We start from the raw sequence: 26,968 nt of genomic DNA, 5'->3' as shown, positions 1-26,968 counted from the left end.
GATGTATTCCAGGGGCGCGGGGGGCTGTGTCTAAATGTTTGTTGGAGCCGGACCCTTGACAGAGCCAGGAGGCTGTGGCGCCTCACGCCACTCCCCGCCCCTGTCATTCCTAAGGTTCCACAGGTCTTGACGGTGGCGAGTCTGTCAGCCCTACTCGGCGGCCAGCTTCCCTTCCTCGATCGCTTGCGCCGGCCGGCCTGGCCCAAACGTCCGCTTCAGAGGGCTGGGAGGCGCAGCCGGAGCCGCGGTGGCTTTTGCGTGTCTATTAGTAGGCACACGGTAGTGATGGCGGCGCTCAGTGAGACTCTCCTGTCACTGGATACTACTACTCGCAGCCCTCCTCAAAGCAGCCGGAGCAACCCCCCGGTCTTTAATTTACAAGTAGCAATTTGACTTGCTCTGCTGCATGTCAGGTGGGACCGTGGAAAGTGTGGAGACGCCCCGGGGATTAAGCGATAGCAGCTTAAAAAGAAAAAAAGCCAAACAAATAAACAAAACCCACCCACCCTAACAAACATGAGGCTACTGGAGAGAATGAGGAAAGAATGGTTCATGATTGGAATAGTATTGGCGATCGCCGGAGCAAAGCTGGAGCCGTCCATAGGGGTGAATGGGGGTAAGTGCTGCACCTCTGCATATGCTCCACTGCGATTCCCACTTCAGAGCTAATTTGCGAGTCTTGGGAAGGAGGGGAGACCGCAATTGGGGAGTGTCTGCCTCTCTTAGGGTCACTGACCAGTCCAAGGTGTCTTTTGGCCCTCTTGCTGATTTTTTAATTTGCCAGCCCCAGAGAGGATTTATAATTAGGAATGGGGCAAGGGAATTTGAACGCAGGTTGCCTTTTCCGCGAACAATCAATGAGTATCCTTAGTGTCAAGGAGTGAGGTTACCGAGAATGAAACTTATTTGCCTTCAAAGTAGCATCCTATCCCAAGGGACGCTAGGTTGCCAAGAGTTCCTTATCTATCTTGGAGTGGACACCATTACCTTGTCTGTTTCCGACACTCCCCTCCCCCATGTTAAAAAAAAAAAAGGAGTGGGGGAAGAAAAAGGGACACCCATTCCTCTTCCAACTCAGATTTGTTGGCCCACATGTTGGAGGGTGATGATTTGCTGCAGTTCCTGCCGCTCCACAAACTCTCAAACCGACTGACACGTTGCACTCAACTGCTTCCGTGTGCTGCCAGGACTCAATTGCTACCTTTAGCAGTTTCACAGATCCAGGCTGTGTTAGACCATCATGTGTGTAGTGTGTATTTTGGCAAGGAAATGTAGGTGGGCTAAAAATCACACCCAGATCTCTGAATTGTGGGATCCTTGTCATGTGTGGATGGGCATTGGTGGAAACGACTGGAAATACCGTTAGCCTTTCATGCCCCCCGACCCCCTCCTCCCACCCTTAGACAATCATGTCCCACTTTTCATAAACATTAATTGAATTTCTTCAGTTCATTGTCTGTTTGACCTTGTTTAGCAGTTTTCACGCTTATTGACATGTTTTACACCTGCAAGGACAGATAAGAACCGAAGTGAGCACACACAATCTTTATGCTAGGAAGCTGTCAGGAGGATATTTGAAGTTATTTGAACCTTTTTGTTCAAACATGATGGAAGTGAATGAAATGATCTCTCAGGAGAACAGTGGTTCCTTCTACCCTCTACCCTCAATACCTCCATTTAGATAGAGGTAGCTTCAGAGAACATTTAAAAGGAATTTTTTGGACAAAGGTAGTGGGGATTCAAACTTTTTGGTTTGTTTTATGTTCTTCTATGTTCGACTTAGTACAAAATGTGGAGGGGTGGGTAACTGTGAGAGTAAAGCTGTTTGGGTTACCCTGCTGACGATACCAGTTTCTCATCTGACATAGTTTCTCTGTGAGCTTTGGGGAAACTTGTGAAGGTTGGTATTTAGGTTCTGTCCAATGAGTTCCCTGTCCCTGCAGCTAGCCAGGTAGTAAGAATGTTAGGGAGCGTCTTTGTGGTGATCTAGAATGTAGATTTCACTAGCTTCACTTGCAGACTTTATAGCTTCTAGGGTTAGTGCTCTGATTCGCTCAGTGTTAAGGTGAAATTACAGGTGATGTGTGATCTTTAAGTTGAGACCTGCAGAGATTAGGTTTGGTAAAATTCCTTTTATATTCCTGGGCTGCTCAGTGGGAAGGAGAGTTGTTGATTGCTGGATCATTTCCCTAGGGCTTCCCCACAGTGGCCTGTGCGAGATAGATTCTGTAATCTTATTTGTTCCCTCAGACTCTGCTTCTTGAAGTTTTGGGAATTACTGTATCTTAGAAATATTGTTTCCCATTTTCACTAGTCCTTATGCCATTAATCTAGGAGTGTTTGTTTGTTTAATTATGAAAGAGGAGACTGTTAAGAGCTGAGGGAACTTTATTTTAAGCCAACATGCTTCTTTTACAGCTGAAGATACTGAGGCCTCAGGTCAGGTGACTCACCCTAGGTCAGGTTAGCTAGCTTAGGGAAGAGGTAGGACTGGGGACCAGGATTCCCCCTTACTTCATACCAGTTGCAACATCCATCCAAATATTCTTGGCAAAAAATCGCTAAAAATGAATAACCATTATAAAGAAAGGCTCTCTGTAATAAAGCTGGTTTCCATGCCCTGAGTTTTAGGCCAAAAGAAGCAGAATCAGGTAATATTAGACAACCGTATATTCATGTGATTTTTTTGAGATCTGTCCAAGTGTAAAAGTTACTGTTTCTAAAAACAAAAGTTAAACAAACAGTTGTTTGGGATTTCTTATATAAGCTGTCAGGCTAAGTTCTTGGTGCCTCAGTTGACCTTCCCACCTGTAAAACTTCTTCAATAAAAACACACTTCCTAATGGTACCAAATAACACTTTGACCCCATCAGTTAAAACAACAAAAATCTAGGAACCAGGAGAGTAATGGTGGCTGAAAGTGGTCTGTCCTCTTCTGCTCTACAGCATGATCTAAAGCATCTCTTTTTGCTTGTCACTTTTAGTCAGAAGTTCCATTTTGGGGTCTGTACACTAGAATGCGTGTGCATCTTTACTGCGCTCACATTGACTGAACAATTTTCAGTCGAACAGTTTTCTAGACATTCTTTTCTCTTCAGTAGAAAGTTTTGATTGTTTTCAACTTAAGATGCTCACTTCACCTTTACCTGGATCAATACCTTAATGACTCTATTTTGAAGTGTAAGACTTCTACACTTAAAGGATCACGCCTTTGCTCTGCCCTCCCTTTAAAAACAATCTTTATAGCCAGTGGGTGAGTTATGTATGGCAGGAAATTCATAGAGGTGGGAACCCTGAAGTGAGAGAAGTTGAATGACTTTCCATATGGGAAAAAGTGTAACAGGTACTAGCGTGGAAAATTTAATTTTTAGTTCCCTGTTCTTTTTACTCAGTTACATTTCATTTTAAAATGTACAGAAGGTTGAAAGTAAAGAGCCACAGGAGATGTAAATTGTAGATCCTGAAGTGTAGATACTCTTTCATTTCCACCCAGGGGAGCCCTGAGCTATGCACATCTTAGAGTTTACCAGAGTTCAACACTGTGCCATTCATTCTCCAAGAGAAAGCCTTACTTCTTTGGAAGTACAGATTAAGCGTCTCATTTCTACCTGCATCTTAACTGAAATTTTTGCCATTAATTAAGACATAAATCCTAAAAAGGAAATTGCTTCATTTTTGCATTAAGAAAGCATAACCAGAAACATGCTACTGTATAAACTTAAGAATATTAGCATGAATACCTTAGATTAGGTTTAGGAGTGAAATTTACTAGATAAGTAGATTTGATGAAACGGTAATAGTTCCTTGCATTCCTAAACATTCCAGATCGTCTTCTTTCCCCACACTCCACTCCCACAATAAAAAGCATGGGCTTGAAGTCCCAAAATTGCTTCATTTTTTACGGCCAATTTTTCTTTTGATGTTGCTACTCCATTCCATTTTCACTGATAAACATTTTTTTTTTTTTTGCTTTGGTTTAAGGAAGAGTTAAAACTTATATTTCCACTTTGTGCTTTGTAGCCTTCTCAAGATCTGAATCTGGTTATTTTCATGACTTGGAGGATATAATCATTACCTTGGAGAGGGGCCACATACCATTTCATAGCGTAGTTTCAACTCTCACCTCTGTGCAAATATTTACCAGTTTTTTATTTCAGCCCTGCCTGCTTCTAGTTCTGCATTCACACCGTGGGCGATTCATTAGCAGCTGTCTCAAAGGGGTCTTAGGTTTCCCCTGATAAGAATTAATTCCTCCTTCCCTTTTAAAAAGGTACATTGTAGGTAGCCCTGGAAGAGCCTCACCAGGTCCCTTCGTGGATTAGTTATTTGGATGTGCATCTAATACAAAAAACAATATAAAAATAAACAGTATACCCTGTCTCTAGGATTTAAGACATTCAAAGTAAGGAATCATTCCACTGAATTATGCCAGTTAGCTAATAGCTACCATGTGTATTTATATATATATGTGCATGGAGCGTAGGAAGAGTTACCTTCTTAAAAAATCCAGTTGTTGGCTAACTAAGGTAGATGCTTTAGCTGCCCCAAAGAAACATGTGGTCTAAGTCAATGCCATGTGCTTGCTATGGAGATGCATCTTTGGACGCATCGCCTAGCTCTTGCTTGCAAATATACTGCTAACTATAACCCACCCTATAGAGAAAATCTGGGGTACCACTGTGGATGGCAGCACAGTTGACAAAAATGGGTCTCACAAAAAACAAGGGGTTGGAGGAAAAGAAAAAGGATATGAGTTTGAAAAAAAACAAACAGGATATTAAAAATTCCTGGAAGGCATTTACTTCCAAAACAAGCCAGATTCCTTGACTTTCAAATCTGCTCCTGAATCACCTTCCTCAGCTTTTGAGGAAATATTATTTTAAAGTGTGAGCAGCTGAGACAGATTCACTCACAAGTATGGGGGGAAAAATATACTTCTTTTTAAGTTTTTGAACCACTTTCACTGCCCTGAAGTGTAATGCCTCTTCCCCTACCTTCTCCCTTTTGCTGCCTTTTCTCAGATCATAGTGCCAGGTATCTAAAAGAATGTGTTGCAGTGTATTTTTTTTCTTTTTTCCGGCTTTATTGAGATATAATTAACATATAACATTGAATAAGTTTAAGGTGTACAATGTGATGATTTTAGATATGCAAAATGATTACCACAATCAAGTTAGTTAACACATCCTTCACCTCACATAATTACCATTTTTTTTTGTTGTTGTTATAATGAGAACATTTAAGATCTACTGTATACAAAATGGTATTATTAACTATAGTCTCCACTATAGAACTCAAGATCCCCAAACTTGATTATCATTTTTTTTAACATCTTTATTGGAGTATAATTGCTTTACAGTGGTATATTAGTTTCTGCTTTATAACAAAGTGTATCAGTTATACGTATACATATGTTCCCATATCTCTTCCCTCTTGCGTCTCCCTCCCTCCCACCCTCCCTATCCCACCCCTCTAGGTGGTCACAAAGCACTGAGCTGATCTCCCTGTGCTATGCGGCTGCTTCCCACTAGCTATCTACCTTACGTTTGGTAGTGTATATATGTCCATGCCACTCTCTCACTTTGTCACAGCGTACCCTTCCCCCTCCCCATATCCTCAAGTCCATGCTCTAGTAGGTCTGTGTCTTTATTCCCATCTTACCCCTAGGTTCTTCATGACCTTTTTTTGTTTCCTTAGATTTTTTTTCTTATATGTGTTAGCATACGGTGTTTGTTTTTCTCATTCTGACTTACTTCACTCTGTATGACAGACTCTAGGTCCATCCACCTCACTACAAATAACTCAATTTCGTTTCTTTTTATGACTGAGTAATATTCCATTGTATATATGTGCCACATCTTCTTTATCCATTCATCTGTTGGTGGACACTTAGGTATTGCAGTGTTTGAGGAGCTCTTTGTTTCTTTTATTCATTGATGTGCTACAAATGCCTAAAATGTAGCCTTGTGGTTGCTCAATGAATATCTGTTGACTGACTGAGTGGTGATTTTTCCCCAGCTTGCGGATACTGCTGAGCAGTATCTATTGGAATGGTGGAGGGTTACAGGCAATGGAGGAACCATGATGTGGTCCTGTTGTTTGGCTTGAGGGAGTGTGTTCATTTCCTAGCGCTGCCACAATAAATTACCACAAACTGGGTGGCTTAAAACAACAGAAATTTTTTTTCCCCAGAACTTACTCTGGTGGCTAGAATTCAGAAATCAAAATGTCGGCAGGGCTGACATTTACTATGGCAGATAAAATTAGAGGACCTAATATGGAAAGATGCGGCCTATTTGCTCTCCCGTGTGAGAGCAGCATTTGTTTTCATTTTTCTGCTCTGAGGATACTGCGCTGCACTGGACAACCGTGGTCTTCGCCCATCTGGAAAATCCTCTCTGGAGTTAGGCTGCATCACAGCAAACACTTAACTCTGTCAGGACATTAGTATATTAGCGGCGACACCGAGATTTAAAGTACCGTTTATTCTTCTGCAATGGATTCTCCTTTCACATCAAGTTATCTACAGGAAGTGCCTATCTAACAGTGATTCATTTCTCTCTCTTTAGGACCACTGATGCCAGAAATAACTGTCTCCTACATTGCTGTCGCAACAATATTCTTTAACAGTGGATTATCATTAAATACGGAGGTACTGTCAACTACGGGGCACATGAAAAGTAGGGAGAAAAATTTAATTCGTGCTTACTCTTCTGAAATTTCAGACTCCTTTTGTAAAGCCGTGTGTAGGTACAGTCTGAAGCTTCACTATCACAGAAGAGAACTTGGACTGCAGCAAAGGACTTGCGTTTTGTACCTATATATTATAGATACTGCATAGCTGGGCGACATGGAGAATAAGGGTGTGTTTATAGTGGTTATGTTTTCAGTACAACAACTGAACTGAAACATCTACTTCAGGTCTTCCTCAGATTGTGGTGGTCACTATAGTGGCACTGAGGCGCACTGGAGTTACTGATGTTTAGTTAGGTTTCCATAACTTGTGGATCATCTTTTGCTTCCAGGACTTATGCTGCTCAAGTGATGCTTGTTATGTTATAATTTTTAACTAATTTTTTTAAAGTATATTCTTTGCTGGTATATCTGTTACATATTAATAAATGTTTTAAGAGAAATGCTGGAATATTTCATACTAAGCCACAATCTATTATGAAGACACACAGGTAATGTTATTTACTGATCTAGGTGTCACTAAATATGGGATTCTTATAGAATTAAACAAATCCAGGCATTTTTACATCCAAGAGAGGAATGAGTAGAATTTATGATTCTCTTTTGAATTGTAGTAGAAGAAAAAAAGAGGAGAAAATACCTGTTTACTTTTGAAGAAATTACATTGAGTTTCTAAAGTTGTCATTCTAAGATGCTTATTCTTACGTAGACAGGGAAATCTTACTATGTCAGGATTTTGGGTTTTTTTAGAAATGGCTGTAAAATATGTTTCAGCATTATGCCTTGTCTTTATTTATTTTATTTTCTTTGAAGTGTGCTTTGAATGAAGACCAAATTTAGTTACCGTCTTCTTTGACCATCCTAGTAGTGACGTGGAAAAAACATGGTTTTACTAAATTTATGTATTCTGTAGTTGTCAGGTTGGTATAAATCTTATCAATGGGGCATTTTTGATGTAAATGGGATCCCCGTGTAGTGTCTGAGGAATTTTGTCTCAAGAATTTGAAATCGTCTCACTAATTACTTGCTCTTTTGAAAACTGACATGGAACAGGATTTCCTAAATATGTTGAATTCTAGTTTTTGGAAATTATATTGCAATAAAGGACTATGGTTAGTGCTTAAGGGGGCACAGGCTTTTTCTGTCAACGCCTGAGTTCTCCTGCTGGTTCTCAAATGTGGGACCCAGTGATACGTTGCCACTCCTGTGGTGCTGGACTGAGCTTCCCTGGAGGTCTTCCTGCTGGCCTTGTCTGATGCTCTTTGTGGAGCAGCTGCCTTACCCAAGTCCTCTACTTGGGACGTTGCTCTAACTACGTCCCCTGGTGGCTGCTTAATGGCTACAGCTGTTCTTTATGCCATGGGAAATCTGGCAAGATTTGATTCTCTCACTCCTTTACCTTCTTGCTTAATGCTCTTCTGTCAAGCAGCCAACTTTGCGGGATGCAGGAGTTGGAGAAGGAAGAAGTTCGTACTTAGCAGCATTTCTCTAAGGACCAAATTCTTCTGTAAGCACCTAGGAAACCTTCAGAATCATCTAGCTAATTGGGATCTAACGATGAAATGCCTTGATCCTGTGCTTTACTGTGGTATCTAAATAGCCATCAAAGCCACTTCTTGCATATTAAAGGCCCTTTTCAAGCTAATACAACATTAAGTCATTTTCAAGATCCGTTTAACTTAAGATGCCCTAGATTGCATCATTCTGTAATGTTAAACCATCTCTAAGCCCTGTTAATTTCCCGGGCAACCAAACAGGTGTAAGTTAGCAGGCAGTGAACTTCTTGTTATTTGTTTTCTAGTTAACAATCTTGTTTCAATAACAAGATTGTAACAATTTGTTTTCTAGTTAACAAACTAATTTCAGCTGGGACTACTATTTTTGTATCCTGTTAGGTGCTGGAACAGTGCATTTTTGCGCACAGGAAACCGTAGGTTATAATCAACTTGCGTTTATTTGAAAGCATTTACATTGGCCCCACTCAAGTTTGATTTATAGTGAACATTTCATGAAGTATTACTTATACATTGATGTAATGATGTATATTCTCAAATTTGTTTTGTTCATTTATTAAAGTTATGAAGGACTGTGTTAATACTTCACGCTGAAAAGATTTAATGCTAAATCTTAGGTTTCATGACTGTTGATTTCTAGTTTGTGACATACCTGTTGAAGTGGTTTCTGAAATTTTGTTGTAGTGAAATGCAATAAGGTCACATTCGAAATATATTTCATATTTAACGAACTTCAAATCTACAGTTTCAGAGGATTTGTTATTTAAGAGACTGTGACAAGACCAATCTCATTTAAACAAGTACCTGTTTAGCACCTGTGGCCACAAGGCACTGCCACCTTGTGCACTTGTACTTGGCTCGGGACAGAAGCAAAGATGAGCAGGAAACTCAGGGCGTGAAAAGGGTCCCCACTAGGCCAGAATATACTGGCTTTCCTTTATTTTCCGAAACAGATCATTTTTTAAAAATCCCATCAGCTTAGAAATAAATACAGCAAATTCTAAAATTGAGGTTCTTGCTGCTTGTTTCCAGCCCAGAGCTATGAGGCTGACTCTCAGAAAGCAAATCCAATAAAGGTCAAATAAGGGTTAGGAGGGAAATTGGTATGTAATGAAAATATTTCTAAGTCCCATTCAGAGCCTCTGATTTTAAGCGATTCTTGATGCTGTCAGTGAGGCCCTGGTATGTGGAGTATCTCCTTAAGTTTATTTTAATGGAATTCGACCTGTATTACATGTGAATAAATAAAATGTCATGTGGAATCAACTCTTCAGTTATTCATGATGGTATTTATTTGAGTATGTGGCCCTCAATTCTACATGGATATGTATGGAATAATACTATTTTGAATTTTATAGTGTTTACTTGCTTTTTCTTTTCCAGTGCAAACTTATTTTATCTTTAAGGTTGTATGAAGAAGGTATAGAAAATATAGAACACTGGGTTTTTGTGACAGTCTTGAAAATCTTTCTTGGAAACACTTCATGTCTGTTATTTCCCTGTTGTTAAGAAGCCCCTGAGGACCCAACATAGTGGCCCTTTGTGATTCATTTTGCTGGGTTCTTTACTGTTCCATTATTTTTTTTTTTTTTTTGCGGTACGTGGGCCTCTCACTGTTGTGGCCTCTCCCATTGTGGAGCACAGGCTCCGGACGCGCAGGCTCAGCAGCCATGGCTCACGGGCCCAGCCGCTCCGCGGCACGTGGGATCCTCCCAGACCGGGGCACGAACCTGCATCCCCTGCATTGGCAGGCGGACTCTCAACCACTGCGCCACCAGGGAAGCCCACTGTTCCATTATTTTGATACAATATCAGTTGTTTCTACTGTCATTTTTCAGATCAACTAGTGTTTTCTAACTACATTTTACTTTTTATAACTTTTTTCATGATTACAAAAGTAGTCTTTCCCCATGTAGAAAGATTAGAAAGAATAAAAATAACTGCTGTTAACATTTGTGTGTATTTTAGCCCTTTTTTCCCCTAAAAGCATTTTTTATATAGAGACTACTTTAAAAATAAAATACTTAAAAAATTGTATATATGCATATATGTGTATATATGTATATACATACTTGCATAAATATACACATACAATTTTATTTTTAATACGTGACAGTGTATAATAGTAATTTTCCATGTAATATATTTCATTTAATTTTTCTTCATATTTGAAAATAAGATAATTTATATTTTATTTACTTTTGTGATCATAAATCAAAAGGTACAAAAGTATATACGATGAGAAGTCTTCTTTTTACCCCTCTACTAAATATTCAGTTCTCGTCTCTGGAGACAACCAATGGTAACAGTTTCTGTGTGTCTTTCTGGAGATATTCTATGCAAAACAAACATATGTGTATCACCCCCCGCCCCTGTCAAACTGTGGTGTTTTATACCATTTGCCACCTTACCTTATTTTACTCAAAACACATATCTTGGAGGTTTTTTCATATCAACACATTAAAAAACTCCCTGTTTCTTTTTGGGTGCTGAAAAATATTCCATTTTTGAATGTGTCTTGATATATTTTCCTCATCTTCTCTTGAATGGCATTTAGGTAACTTATGGGGTTTTGCTGTTATAAACATTCTGCAAAGGATAACCTAAAAATATGTCATTTCCTACATTTGGGAATATGTATGAAGGATTAATTCCTCGAAGTAGGATTGCTGGGTCAGATGATATGTGAAGTTTGAGTTGTGAGAGATAGTCCAAGTACCTAGAAAGGAGGCAGGTGCTGGGTAAGTGTTTGCCGCCTGAAGGAATGAGTTGCTAGGTTGGTCTATGTAGAGACACCTGTTGGTTAAGTAGGGAGAGACCCTGAACTTCTACAACCTTGTCTACACAGTTTTAACATAGTTTCTAATAGCTCTTAACACTCTGCTGCTACCTTAAGTTATTTAGTTATTTCCTCACTTTTGGACATATAAGTTGTTTCCAGATTTTACTGTAATAGATAATGCTGTGACTATCAACCAGTTCTATATATAAATGCTTGTAACCACTTTTTATATCCTTAGGAGAAATGCCTCGACATAAAATTTTGGGGTCCAAGAGTATGAATCCTATTACAGTCCTTGAGATAGTCTCCCAAATTACTTTTCAGAAAAGTTACGGCGTTTTATATTCCTATGAGAAGTGTATACAAATGCCTTTGTTACTGCCTTCTGGCTAATCATTTTATTTTCATTTTTTGAAAATAAAAAACCCACTGATATTTATTTGGTATTTAAGAATGCCTCTGAGTGTATTTGTGTGAGATTTGGTTTCAAGACTGCTGAGAATTCTTGGAACTGCTGGTGCTCAAGTTTTCTCTGGGGTGCAATTTCTGGTTCATTGTAAAGATGGCTCCTTTTATGTTAGCTCTGATCCATGGACCCAGTGTGGCTTCCAGTCTGCACAGTGTTTCCCAGTTGTCCTGCATTAGACCCAGATTTCCAGAAGTTCCATAGATGCCATTAGGGACGTATTGTGATTAAACTGGAACTGCTGTGTGACGTGAAGGGAGATTAATGGTGGGAACTGATGAGACAGATTGCAGAAAGTGGTGACCAGTGAATGAGTCTGCATTAACCTACTGTTTATTACACCATGAACTTTGGCTAATGTCTCTGAAGCTAGTTCATGACTTACTTGAACTAAGGGAGGTGGGGGACATGACAGTGCTATGTTTATAAACCAGTGAATCTCTGGCAACTTTGAATGTGTTTAATGACTGCCTGCATGTTTTATATTCTACTACTTTCTGAATTTGTTTTATTTTTGCTGAATAACCACATAACTCAAAGAAATTCAAATGTAAACGTTTGTTGGTTTGTACATATTGAAATCCCAAAGTTTACCGAGTATCCCTTTTTAGCTGTGAGACTTACAGTATGTGCCTGGTGTGTCATGATTCATGCAAATCTTTTCTCTCCTGGGGCAGCGGTGTGACATGGTGGGAGAAGCAGGAGTGAGTGGGTTTGGTAGAATGCCAGAAATGGGTTTGATTCTGAGCTTCACTCTCAATCTCAATTTCCTCATCAGTACAATAGGGATAATAATATCTTCTTAACTGGGTTGTTGTCAGGATTAAATGAGATAACATACATAAAGTGGCAAGCTCAGGGCATGGCACAGAGCTGCTATTCAGTAAATGTTAATAAAGAAATCTAGTGAGTAGATTTTGGGGGAAAAAGCCCTTTTGAATTGTAGAATATTGTTGGGGAAAACATTTTTAAAAATTATGATTTGTGTGTAGATTTAGTAACATCTTGCCAAATTGAGGCCTTGCTAGGTCTGGTGTAATGAGCAGAGGTTAATTATCAAATTTAATTAAAATTCTAGGTCCTGCCAAAATTTTTAAACAAGATTTTGTTTTAAATAGTTAAACATACATGTTTGTTTGCAGTGTCAACAATTCTGAAATCTATACTAGTGTAAAGGTAGTTAGCTTCGTCCTGTTCCAGAATTTTACAAATCTGAATTGTTGGGATATACTGTATTTGAAAGAAATTAGAATGCTTCAGAAATTTTATAGAAAAATACTTTATAATTATCATGAACAACTTTTTTTTTTAAACACTTTTTTTTCTTAAAGTCTGTCTCTTATGCATATGCTTATAGGTAAAAATTTTAGCTCTGAAATAACTCCACATTGATGGATATTAACTAGACTCATTGTGGTGGTCATTTTGCAGTATAGACAATGAATCTTCATGGTGTATACCTAAAATTAATATAATGTTATATGTCAATTATATCTCAATTAAAAAAATAACCTAATTCATGTGATGTTGTTTTGGTAGCAGTCTGTCTTCAGAAATAGTTTTCTTACCTTTGTTATTTTGTGTCCTTCATTTTCACAGGAGCTGACAAGTGCTTTGGTGCATATAAAACTACATCTTTTTATTCAGATCTTTACACTTGCATTCTTCCCAGCAGCAATATGGCTTCTTCTTCAGCTTTTGTCAATCACACCCATCAATGAATGGCTTTTAAAAGGGTATGTTTAAATATTTTGAAGGGTCCACTGTTAATGGGGTATCTTTAGTAACATTATTATTTCTGTGGCAACTGTACACAAAAGGGCTTATGTGTCATATAAGGAAATAAAAACACTTTTGACATTATTATTATTCTTTAAAGTGATAGTGTTTCACTAAGGAACTTCATTAAAGAATTTTATAACAAGAATCTTAAAATATACACTCTTGCTAAATGATAAGGTTCTAGGAGAGACAATTTTCTGTTGGGAGAAAAATGGAAGGCACTACAGGATGTAAGGTCTGTGTGCATGTGTGTAATGTAGGCTGTCAATTGGGTGTTTTAACTTTTTTGTTCTATATCTTACCAAATGTATACAGATACTGGTTGACTATAGTATGTGTTTTTAAAATGCATAGGAAAGAAAAATATATAGAGGGGAGAAACATTTACTTTTTCCCTTGTTCTGTTTTATGTTTGATAGGATAATTGAATTAGCAATAGATTTTTTTTCATGTTAGCTTTTAATTTATTTTTTTAACATCTTTATTGGAGTATAATTGCTTTACAATGGTGTGTTAGTTTCTGCTGTAAAGCAAAGTGAATCAGCTATACATATACGTATATCCCCATATCTCCTCCCTCTTGCGTCTCCCTCCCACCCTCCCTATCCCACCTCTCTAGGTGGTCACAAAACACCGAGCTAATCTCCCTGTACTATGTGTCTGCTTCCCACTAGCTAGCTATTTTACATTTGGTAGTGTACATATGTCCATGCCACTCTCTCACTTCGTCCCAGCTTACCCTTCCCCCTCCTCGTGTCCTCAAGTCCATTCTCTACGTTTGCATCTTTATTCCTGTCCTGCCCCTAGGTTCTTCAGAACCATTTTTTTTTTTCGATTCCATATGTATGTGTTAGCGTACGGTATTTGTTTTCCTCTTTCTGACTTACTTCACTCTGTATGACAGTCTCTAGGTCCATCCACCTCACTACAAATAACTCAGTTTTGTTTCTTTTTATGGATGAGTAATATTCCATTGTATGTATGTGCCACATCTTCTTTATCCATTCATCTGTCTGTGGACACTTAGGTTGTTTCCATGTCCTGACTGTTGTAAATAGAGCAATAGATTTTTATTAGAATCTTTTCTCCCATTAAAAATGTTGCCATGGGGCTTCCCTGGTGGCGCAGTGGTTGAGAGTCCGCCTGCCGGTGCAGGGGACGCGGGTTCGTGCCCCGGTCCGGGAAGATCCCACATGCCGCGGAGCGGCTGGGCCCGTGAGCCGTGGCCTCTGGGCCTGCGTGTCCAGAGCCTGTGCTCCGCGGCAGGAGGGGCCACAGCAGTGAGAGGCCCGCGTACCGCAAAAAAAAAAAAAAATGTTGCCATGTTTGTTAAAAGGATTTGATGATTTTTAAAAATTATTTGAAGTGGTTTAAAACTAACCACATTTTAGCATCATGGTATAACAACTATAACACTGAACTTAAAGCCTAAAGATTGCACTCTGACCTTGTCCCTAAGTTGCTATGTGACTTTTAGGGAAGTCATTGAATAGTCTTGAACCTCAATTTCCATGTGTATAAAGTGAGGATAATCATACTTTTATTGCCTGCTTAGTAATGCTGTGGGGATATCAATTGAGATCACTTATTCATTCATTTATTCAAGTCATTTATTCAGCTCCTTCTATGTGCCAGGAATTATCATAGGTATTGGAGAAACAGCAGTGAACAAAATTGGCAAGTTAGTTTTGCACGTCAAGGTGTGATTGTCAATAAATAAGATGATCAAGATAGAGATAAGTGATCTGGAGTAAAACTGTGTGATATGAATGGTTGAGAGGACAGGCTGGTGATCAATTTAGACTGCAGAGTTCTGGGAGCAGAATGTTCTAGGTAAAGGAAACAAAATGTTTAAGGACTGGAACAAGCCTGGTGTATTCTAGGGTCAGGAAAGTGACAATGATGGCCAAAGCCTGATGATATAGAGGACAAATAATGTGACTTGGGGTTGGAAAGATGGCTAGGATCCTGGTCATGCAGAGGCTTGTAGGCTTGTAAAGCATTCCGTTTTTATTTCGAGTGCTTCAGGAAGCTACAGGAGGGATTTAAATGAGAGAGTAATATGGTTCTGATTTATGTTTGCAAATGATTCTTCTAGTTCCTGTATGAAGAATAGATAGTAGAAGAGCCTGAGAGAAAGCTAGGAGACCAGCTTGGAGGCTAGTGTGATGAGGGAGCAGCTCAGAGGAAAGAAATGGATGTATGGAGGATATATTTTAAAATTAGAGCTCTCAGTATCCATGAGTGGATAGGTTGTGGAGAGAGGACAGGGAGGAGTCTGGATTCGGGGTATGAGCCACTGGCCGATTGGCGGCATCATTTTCTTAGCTGGGGGAGAAATAGGTTGGGACGAGAGCAGGAAATCAAGAGTGCTGTTTTGGCCAGATCGAGTTTGAGAGAATGAATATAAAATTTCACCAGAAAGCATAAAATGCTACATAAATGTGATGACATCATTTTAGAGCAACAAGGTATGATGCATATAGAGAACCAGTATTTACCAACTATCTGCCCTGTAGAGAGCACTCAAGAAATTGGAAGATATTAACTCATTTTCATTGTATTCAGGGAACTTCCAATTTAGTTGGATATGTAGGATATATATACATATATATAAAACAGTAACCAATAAAATGGGGCAGCATATGATTTGTTAGATAAGTGGTGTAATCAGTTAAGGGGGTAGAGGGTCAGCAGGGGTTGTGTACTCCTAAAGGAGAGAATTCAAACATGAGGCATTAGTGGGAGACAAAGATAAAAAGCTTCCTTAAGGCCAAGTTGCAAGACTGGAACTACTGGGATGAGGAGTTTGAGTTTGAATCTGTAGATGATGCAGGATTCTTAAATGTGCTAAACAAGAGAACAACATGCTAGAAAATGGTCATTAAAGAAGATTATCTGATAGTATTGTCCTGGGTATATAAGCAGAGCAGAGTAGAGTATGTAATCACAGTATGCTAAATAAAAAAAAAAGCATACAATTCTCAGCTCAGGATATTAAACTTAATGGAGTACAAACTTAGTCTACCTCACTTAGAGAAAGCTCTTCCTCACTCACTTTTTCTCCCTTCCCCTCCCAATTTGAGAGTACACACTTAGTATGTTAACTGGAGGGAATTGCCGACTTCTACGTCAAGGTCCTGTTTAAATCACTGAGATAAATGTATTCTGAGCTCACACTCCTTACCTTGCTGTGTTAAAAAGAAAGAGTGAAGGTAGAGAGAGCACTGAGTAGGCATTTAGAAATGTCCAGACTTGGGCGAAAAGCATCTGAAGGGGGATGATGACAATAGTCACGGAAAAGAATGGAAAGTTGGTTGTGGCGATTGTTTGGTTTGTTAAGAGTGAGTGGAACTCCACTTAACTCCAAAGTTTCAGACTGGATCATTAGGAAAAAAGCTGTCCCATTGGAAGAAATAGGTTAATTGAGAGGCAAAATTGATTTCTTAGAAAATACATAAATTCAACATTAGACATGTTTTGTTTATGGTGGCAGTCATCGACAGCTACAGATTTGGGACTGGAGGTTAGGGTTAGCAATAGAAATTTGTAAGTATTCATATAGATTCAGATTTGCAAATAAGATTGAGAAGAAGACAGGAAAATACTTGAATGGGCTGGTTTAAAAGACAGGAGATAAATTAGAATGATACTGTACTATGGCAACCAAGAGAATAGAGTGCTTTGAGAAGCAAGGAGGAAGGGAGAATGAATACAGGGAAAAGGATGTTGGATTTCTTGATTGGGAGATTGTTGGTTACTTATAAGGTTACTGCTTTTACTAGAAGGGGCATAAGTCAGATTCCAGGGGAGTAAAGAGAGAATGAAATTTGGGGTCTTGGAGGTAGAGCACAACAGTGAGCCACAGTGGAAAAAGTATTATTACATCCTGAGGAGGCAACAGTACTAATTTTGAGGTTAGTTATCTACATTTGTGTGTTAAATATTCTGCCTCCTTGAAGGCAGGAATGATGTCTTATACTTTTTTTTATACCCTTGTGTAGTGTCCTACCTGTAGAAAGTATATGTATTCAGCATATATCTTAGAGATTTTTTTTTTAAGATATGGAGAACTCTCCTTCTTTGTACATAGAGGGGAAGAGGCCAGATGAGAGGGAAAGATTGAAAAAGTTCGATTGAAAATACCTGAGAGGACCTGTTCTTTGTATTGGTGGTAGAGAAGCCAGAAGGCGGAGAGCCTGGAGGGTTAGGCCTTGGTAAGCCTTCGGCCCTGGATTACAGAATAAAAGTTTAACCCAAGATAGGTGATTTTGTGAATTTGGTCATATATTTAACTCCTGTCTTAACTTCAGTTTTCGTAAAAATGAGAATAATAATAGTATTTATCTTAAATACTTGTGAGGAATAAATGAGTAAAGTGTCTAGAACAGTATCTACTACAGATGGTAAAATCTCAGTAATATTAGTGATGTTGATGGTAATGATTACAAGGAAGGCTCAGAGGTTGGGAATTCATAATCAGACAGACTACTTCAGCATCACTTGGGAAAACAGACCTTAAAAGAAGACCATGTTAAAGTGAATTGAACTGGAAGTTCCCTATAAGGTTTTTTCTTAAGTTTTCAGTCAAAAATTAATGAAAACTTTTTATTTTTTCTTACTTCAGAGCCAATATAAATTCATTGCATAAAGATTAGACAATATATTATTACAAAAGTGAATTAAAATGACCTGTGATCCTACATTCAAAATATTAGTCAGATACTCTGTGTCCTTGATTCCTTGTATAAACTTTCCACTTTAGTTGGGCTTTGTCCCCAGAATATATATTCTGTATGAATGCTGAGGAATGTTGTTTATCTTTAATACTTGGATTTACTACTCATAATTTCATTTGCGTGTCATGCAATGTGTTTTCTATTCTAAACTAAGAGAATAGAATTCTTGTCACAATCTTGGGAGTATACACATAGTTTAATAAAAACCAAATTTAGAATAGACACTAGAATTTACTGTAGGGTCTGAATCTAAGAAGTACATGATTGTGTCATGCCTATTTTTATAATGATATTACAACAGCATGAAAATGTCTTTTATGAGATGAAAGTTTGAGAATTGCTGTTATGTGGAAAAGAATCTGCAAGAGGTTTTAAAGTTTTATTTTTGCCAAAAACCTTCCTATAAAAAATCTAAGGAAAAGATACCTGAAAATAACTGACTATATATACTTGCCAAATGATTAACCATTTTCGTTATCTTTCAATGACTACACTCACCATAACCTGACTGTTTTTTGAATTGTATAAGACCTTAAATAATTTAAAAAATAAAATCACCCAAGTCTGTGGAATGGAGTGAGAGCCTGTATTAAGCCACGTTGCCTCATATAGAATTGTCTAAACTCAAAAGGTCATGTGCATCAGTAAACATTCTCCTATTTTCATTTACTCAGCTCTGCTATTTTAGAATGAATGTAGTGAAAACTATTTATAATTGAAAACAAAAGCCTACTTATAGTTGCTTATTTTTTTCTTTTTCAGGTTGCAGACAGTAGGTTGCATGCCTCCCCCTGTGTCTTCTGCAGTGATTTTAACCAAGGCAGTTGGTGGAAATGAGGTAAGTCACAGGGCTAACTTTGTTTAAACATAAGTGGGTGCTATGCTCTTATTTTATATTTTATTTTATTTTATTTTATTTTATTCTATTCTTCTATTCTATTCTATTCTATTCTATTCTATTCTATTCTATTCTATTCTATTCTATTTTATGACGGAGTCATGTCACAGAAAACACATAACCATAGCAGCTTATGAAAGAAGTGGGTGAGTTCATGTTCAAGATGATGCTAAAATTGACAATAATGAGTGGAATTTAGGATTTCAAAGAGAAGAGCAAGGGAGGTGAATGAAATAGAGATGGTGATTTTTCTACCTCAGTGGGAAATGAGGAGACAGAAGACAGTGAATCCAAGGCAAGGGACTTTTACATCCGAGACTCATCAACTGAGGACACTTGCCACGGCCATTCCTTAGTCTTTAGCAAACTAAATTCATGGGAAAAGGGTCAATATAAGTTTAATGGCAAATGAAGATGATATAAAAAAGGAGAAATTAGGCCAGGTTTCTAAGATGAGTTCAAAGAAATTATTCAACTACTAGGAAACTGTGGCCAAAGAATAGTGCTTGTATATTGGGACGGCAGTTGTCCATTTCGGGAGCTACTTATAGGTGGTTTTTCTTGGCTGAAAGACCCTACGACTTTATACTGAGGAACTCTGCTTTGTAGTAGCTTATTCCTCCTTTTCCACTAATATTTTATCATTCAGAAAAGAATACTATAGAATGAGAGAGGATATAAATGTTCCCACTGCAATTCATTCTTAGGATTTTGCTTTCTTTGCAGCTGTTTTCATCTTTATTCACTTTATTCAGTACCTGCTATATTCCTTTAAAAAAAAAGTTAATTGAAGTATCATCGACATACAATAAACTGAACAAATTTAAACAGTTTAACATTTTGACATATGTATACATTGGGAAATCATCAACACAATTGAGATAGTGAACGTGTTCATCACCCTCAAAAGTTTCCTTGTACCGCTGTGTAATCCCTCCCTCCTGTCGTCTTCCCCAGGCAACCTCTGATCTGTTTTCTGTTACTATAGATATTTGCATTTTCTAGAGTTTTATATACAGTAAGTCCCCTACATACGAACCTTCAACTTGCGAACTTTCAAAGATGCGAACGTGCGTTCCATCGATGTCAGGCGTGAGTGAAATTGCACCTTGCTCTCCGTCTCCTGTCGCTGACAGCTCTATCCTCTCCCACCTCCTCTCCCTCCTTCAGTCAGTAACTCTTCTTGCCTGTTTACTCGATGCCAACCCCTGTATGTCAGCTGTTGTACTGTACTATTGTACTTTTCAAGGTACTGTAGTGTAAGATTAAAAATATTTTCTTTATTTTTTGTGTTTGTTTTTTATGTACTATTTGTGTGAAAAGTATCATAAACCTATTACAGTACAGTACTATATAGCTGATTGTGTTAGTTGGGTACCTAGGCTAAGTTTGTTGGACTTACGAACAAATGGACTTACGAATGCGCTCTTGGAATGGAACTCGTTTGTATGTAGGGGACTTACTGTAGCGGAATCATACAGTGTGTACTCTTTTTTTTTCCTTTTCTTCTCTTACTCAGCATAATTATTTTGAGATTCATCTATATTGTGTGTATTAGTAATTCAGTCCTTTTTATTGCTGAATAGTAGTATTTTGTATGGATATGCCACAATTTGATTATCCATTCACTTGGTGATGGACATTTGGGCAGTTTCCTCTTTTGGGCTATGAACATTTGTGTACAAATCTTTAAGTGGACATATACTTTCTTTATTTTGAGAATACTTAGGAGTGGAATGGCTGGATCATCTAATAGGTGTATGTTTTAGCACCTTTCAGCCAAGGGAAGAATCACCAATAAATATAAGTCATCTATAAACAGCTTCTGGAGTGGACCATATCTGTCAATATATAAACACTCTTCTTTTACCACCAGTGTATGTTTAACTTTTTTAGAAATTGACAAAATATTTTCCAAAGTGGTTGTATCATTTTACATTTTAAATAGCAATATATGAGAATTGCTGTGTTCTACGTCTCATCAATACTTGGTATTGTCATTCTTTTTAATTTTAGCCATTCTAATATGTATGTAGTTGTATCTCATTGTGGTTTTAATTTAATTTGCATTTTCCAGTGACTAATAGTGGTGAGCATTCTTATCTTTCCATGTGTTTATTTGCTATCCATGCCTTTCTTGGGGAAATGTCTATTAAAATTTTGTTTTTTAAAAAATTGTGTGTTTTGTTTTCTTATTGATGAGCTTGGATACAAGCTTATGCATTCTGGATACAAGCCCTTCATTTTATCTATATGCTTTTAAAGTGTTTTCTCCCAGTTTGTGTTTGTCTTTTCATGTTCTTATCAGTGTCTTTTGAAGAGCAGAGTGGTAGTGGAAAAAGTAAAGGGTGGTTGGATTCTGTTTGTATTTTGAAGGTGCAGGGTATGCTGATGAATTGGATGAGAGAAAGGAAGGGGTCAAGAATGACTTCAGGGTTTTTGACTGAGCAGCTAAAAGGATGGAGTTTGCTGAGATAGACCACTATGTGAGAGCCGCTTTTGGTGGGTATTTAGTCTGGGTAGGCAAGGCTATACTGTGATAACTAAGAACTCCAAAATCTCAATGGCTTGTTAAGCATATAAGTTTATTTCTTGCTAATGGTACCTTTTCCATGTTGGTCAGTGGGAAGGTCTTTGCCATCACTAAGGAAGCCTGGTTGGTGGAGGCTCCATGTCTTGAAGTACACCATCTGGATGGAACACAAAACATTTTCAGTTGCCACAGCACAGAGAGAGATTGGAGAATCACAATGGGCTTATCATGTCCAGGCTGGAAATGATATATGGCACTTCTGCTCACATTACATTGGCCAGAACAAGTCATGTGGTCTTATCATGGGTTGTCATTCCTGTGCCCTAAAGGGGAGGGGAGCTGGACGTTGATGAACACTTGTAATGTCAGCCATATGGTAAAGATCAAGAGCTTATTTTTTTGATGTGTCAAGATGCCTATTACATATCCAAACGAAAATGTCAGTGAGCAATTAGAGATAGAGGGGTTGAGAGGTGAGGGAGTGGCCTAAACCTGGAGACATAAATTAGGGAGTCATCAGTGAATAAATTGTATTTAAAGCCAAGATTGAGGATGAGATTCCTTAGGGAGAGAGCATAGATAGAAAAGAGCAGAGGTTCAAGGACTGAGTCCGGGAACCCTCCAACATTAAGAGGTCAGGACAATGAGGAATAACCAGCATGGTTATACATATATATACACAGAGAGTATATATATACATATATATATACAGAGAGTATAATTAGTGAGACTGAAGGAAAAACAAGAGAGCATGGTATCCTGGAAGCCAGGTGAAGAAGGGGTTTGAAGGAGGAGGGTATGATGAGCGGTATCAAATTCTGCTGATGTGAGTTGTGCAAGATGAATTCCGAGAATTGACCATTGAATTAAGGTATGTGGAGGTTACTGGTAACCTTGACCAGGGTGGTTTTGGTGGAGCGTAGGGGCAAAAGCTTGTAGAGTGGGTTCAAGGAAAACAGGAAGAGAAGAATTAGAGACGGGAGGTCTAGACCATTGTTATGAGGTCCTTTGTGATAAAAGGGAATAGAGAAATGGGACTATGTTTAGAGAGGGATGTGGGCTCAAGATATATTTTTTTAATGCAGAAAGGACAGCGTATTTCTATCATGATGAAAATTGTACAGCAGAGAGCAAGCTGTGGATTTAAGAGAGAGTGCTGGAGTAGTTTATTTGATCAAGTGGGAGACAATGGTATTGGGTTGTATGAGCTTGAGTAGGAGCTTGGACCATTTGTTCATAATAACAAGAGGGAAGGCAGAGTGCTTGGCTATAGATCCACGTAGATGGGTAGAAGGGGTACACTTGGGAGTTTTTTCTGGTGACTTTCATTTTTTCTCAGAAGCAGAGAGTGATGATGGGGGTAAGTGCTATTAATGTTCGAGATGAGAGGAGAAAATGCGGAATTGCCATGTAGATGGGGAGAGTGAGTCAACTGGAGAAGATGGTAGCATTGCCAGGCAGCACCAAGGACCCAGCTGAAATCAAGCCATGCATTTAAAGTGAAGCCAGGCATCATGGATGTGTGTTTTCTCTAAGCCACGTTTAACTTCTCGGTGTAGGAATGGAACTGGCAGATAGTTAGATTTAACCAGCATTTCAGTATGCCAAGTAATTCTTTCAGTTGCCACATAATTAGTGAGGTAGAGAAGTTATTGGAGTCTTGGATTAGCACCTGCTATGATTATCTTTCTATTGCCTTGAAAGAATTTGAGGAAAGGGTCCCCTGTGGTATATCTGAGACTAATGGTAATTGGTTTAAAGGTGTCATTTATCTCTTTCTTTCTAATGTGATTCCCTTAAAAAACTTTTCTTTCTCAAATGACTTTTGGCAGAAGTTCAAAGTTCACTCATTTTCTTGACATCAACATGTAACATTTGAAATTGTATCTACATGTTCATTCCCCAGTAGATATTTAAATTATTTACATTAATGTTGCATGTTAATAATGCTGAATTTATGACCATCTCCTTTGTTTTCTAGCATCATTGGTCTAATTCTTTAAATGTTTATATTGTGCAGCTTCATGATTGTCATTTTTTAAGAAAAATGTTTTATTTTTATTTTTGGCTGCGTTGGGTCTTTGTTGCTGTGCGCGGGCTTTCTGTAGTTACGGCAAGCGGGGGCTACTCTGTTGTGGTGCGCAGGCTTCTCATTGCGGTGGCTTCTCTTGTTGCGGAGCACAGGCTCTAGGCACGCGGGCTCAGTAGTTGTGGCTCGCAGGCTCTAGAGTGCAGGCTCAGTAGTTGTGGCACACGGACTTAGTTGCTCCGCAGCATGTGGGATCTTCCTGGGCTAGGGCTTGAACCCATGTCCCCTGCATTGGCAGGTGGATTCTTAACCACTGTGCCACCAGAGAAGCCCTGTCAAGCATTTTTGAAGTCCTGGGGAATAAGACACGATTTTTCATAAATATTGAACATTGAGCTTCAGAAATGAAGCTTTCAAAGTCCATTTTGGTCATGTCTTCCGATGCGCAGTGAATAGACTATTTTATATTTATGTCAGATTATGGAAGAAAATGATCTGTAGGTAAAAATACTAGATAATTTTAAGTTTCGTGGTTTTCTAAAATACTGTTATAAGGTAACCGAACATAGGCTTTTGTTGAAATAAATGTAAGGGAAGATTAATTGTTTGTATCATGTATCGGAAAAGCCTAAGGATAGAAAATGAATTTTTTGGTGCATGTAAATGAAAAGATCCGAAAGCTGAGTGCAGTGTCAGGTGCCATTAGGTGGAGGTTTCGATTCTACTTCACCGTGGTTGTCTACTCTGTCTCACACACAGCGGCTATGTACCCACATGGATTTTAGCATGGGGGGAAAATTACTGGAGCACGTTTCCATGTTACACTGTTCTTTCCAGCTGACCATTCTTTGCAGTGTTTATACATGTAAGAGAACCTTTTTCTTTCCAGATTTTATGTTATTAAACTTATTGACATTGAGTTTATGCTCTCAAGTACTTATATATACATCTTTTAATACCTGTACACATGTTTAGCATATGCTCTCGTGTGTTAAAATGTGCGACTGTGTAGCATATTTGTATTTAATGATTTTGGGGACATATGCAGATACAATAGTGTCATTTGAAATGATTCTCTTCATTTTATTTTGTAAAGTTGTTGTATAACTTAGAAGGATTTTTTTTTTTTTCTGTTACTTATATACCTCTCATTGTAAATGCTTTTTTCCGTAAAACTTGGTTACTGAAAGGTTTTTGTCATGGATTGAAAGTTATTGCATCCCTTAAACTCACATCTTGTACTTTGGTGAGAATAGCGTTTTTACTTTTTGTTAAGGTTAAAAAACAATTTCTTTTTTTATAACTTAGATTGTTTTTGTTTCAGTGAGCCAATTAAAATTTATAATCATTTTTAGGAGCAGAGGGAACTCAATGTATGTGCATAACAATGCATGTACACTGGAATGCCAGCATATCCTTTAGGTATTAAAGTGAGACTGTTTGAGGGCATAGCTGACTGGCAGTCTTATTTCGCGGCTTTTAAATTTTAAACTACTTTCAATTAAGTATTGGAAACTTGGTTAGGTTCGTTTTTGTGATTGTTATTTATTCATTCCAGTGTTTTAAATGCAATTTTTCAAACCTGCAGGATTGTAGTGTATGATGTTGACATGGTCTGATTGGTGGCGATAATGGTAGTGTGTGTGTGTGTGTGTGTGTGTGTGTGTGTGTGTGTGTGTGTGTGGTCTGTCCTAATTACATTGCCAAGTATAAAAAAGAAGATAGGTCAAAATGTTTTTTATTCTAACATGGGAGACATAGTATAAACACACATTTTTTGTTTAAAACTGTATACAGTTCTGTTCCAAATGTAATGTTTGGTGGTAAAAGACATGATTTTTTTCCCAAAAGCCTTACATAGGTTTTAAACTTTATGAGATTTGCTAAGAAAATCATTGTGCTTAAATTCAAGTAACTTCTACCTTATAGTAACTACCACAGGGATTTCTTTTATAAAAGGCGTTTCTTTAAAAAAAAAAAAAACTGGAAAATTATTTCCCTGAGTTTGGAGAGAAGTTATCATGTGGTTTTTGTGTTGTTGTTATAGAGGTATTTTTATTTCATTTGATGCTTATACTGTTGTTTAATGAAAAAGCAAGAGAGGTAGGGTTTGGGAAAAGATGCACTATCTCCTTTTACCTCTATTTCTTTTTTTGCAAACTGAGATACGGAAGGATTCAGCTAAAAGCCCTTCCACAAAATATGAAGTAAATATGAGGTCTTAATTTCCAAGTAAAGTTGCGAAGCTGTATAACTTTGTAAGATTTTGTGCGTCTGGGCAATAAACCAAGTAGGAGAGAAGTGTAATTAAGGATTTCTATCTTCAAATATCTGAAGGAAAAAAGAAAAGGAAAGCAAAAGCATTAAGAATTATAATAGAGGAAAATCAGAGCAAGTTAGGAAGGAATTTCCAGGCATATCTGAGAGTAATATTTTATGCCAAATACTATGTTCTCTGTGTTTAAGTCTGAGCCTGATAATTTGAACCAGGAAAGTAAAACACCTTCACCACTAATAGCAGTGTACTGATAACAGGCATGTTATTTATGTTGGTCTGTTTATTTATTTTTTTGTTGTTTTTTTCTCAAAGTGAATTCTATAGATCGCCCACATCTGCATTACCTGGGGTGATTAGAAAAAAAAAAAAAAAAATCCCTTATCTCCACTTTAGACCTTTTGAATTAGAATGTGTAGTGGATGGGCCTCAGGATTCTCCCTCTTTTTTGAAATTATGAAATATCGTATCTACAAAAAACACACATATATCCATTTTAAAGCATAATAATAAATTAACACCACTGTGCCCACCATCCGGCTTTAGAAATAGAATGTGCTAGTCAACAGCAGTTTAGCACCCACTTTATGTAGACACTGCCTTTTACCATAGGGAATAAAAAAGGAGAGTAAGATCTGGGGCCTGCCTTCAAGAAGCCTACATTCAGTGTCATGTTACACTATTCAAAACCTCTATTTCATATTAAAAACCTCACAAAGGTAGGCAAAACAGAGTAGAATGGCTTTACATTGGCCCATATCATTAAAATCATTGCTTTTCTTAGTGTAGAAAAAAACCAAAATGTACCCCAAGTGAGCTCAGTCTCATTCAGCTGTGTAGGGCAGCCAGAAGTTCCATTTGGGGATGTGGACTGTGGTTGCTTCCTGTAGGCATTAAGCTGTCCTCTTGCTTAGTCTAGAGTTAAGGTGGTGTGTTGCTTTTAGTGTAAACAGGTTTAGCTGATGTCTTTATTGTATTTTAGTTAACAGGCTGAAGGATTTTAGAACCCTTTGGTAGTCATGCAGAATTCCAAGTACATTTTAAGGAAAAGTTTTGATTTCAGGTATAGTAGAAAGGTGACAAGTTGAAAATGTGTGTGTGTGTGTGTGTGTGTGTGTGTGTACGCACGTGCGCTTAATTTCATCGATGGAGTTATCGCCCAAATCTCTTCAAAGAAAACTTAAGAATGTCTCCCGAGCAAAGAAAATTATTACATGTGGTGAACTCTTTAAGTCATTGACGAAGGTCATGGCAGTC

The 26,968-nt window shown here is 38.0% G+C and overlaps 1 protein-coding gene across 1 annotated transcript in view; it reads left to right on the top strand.

Annotated features, from left to right (window-relative positions):
* The first annotated feature begins 300 nt into the window (after positions 1-300).
* The window catches only part of SLC10A7 (solute carrier family 10 member 7), a 263,505-nt gene continuing 236,837 nt past the window's right edge, over positions 301-26,968 (top strand). The window contains exons 1-4 of the mRNA XM_007472000.1: positions 301-616; positions 6,570-6,652; positions 13,055-13,191; positions 18,739-18,814. Coding sequence (XP_007472062.1) covers positions 517-616; positions 6,570-6,652; positions 13,055-13,191; positions 18,739-18,814 — 396 coding nt within the window. The 5' untranslated portion in view covers positions 301-516. The remainder of the gene's footprint in view (positions 617-6,569; positions 6,653-13,054; positions 13,192-18,738; positions 18,815-26,968) is intronic.

Source organism: Lipotes vexillifer, unplaced genomic scaffold (genome assembly GCF_000442215.2).
Source record: "Lipotes vexillifer unplaced genomic scaffold, Lipotes_vexillifer_v1.1 scaffold269, whole genome shotgun sequence".
NCBI lineage: Eukaryota > Metazoa > Chordata > Mammalia > Artiodactyla > Lipotidae > Lipotes > Lipotes vexillifer.
The sequence above is the reverse complement of the archived record's forward strand: the minus strand, read 5'-3'. Positions and strand labels throughout refer to the sequence as shown.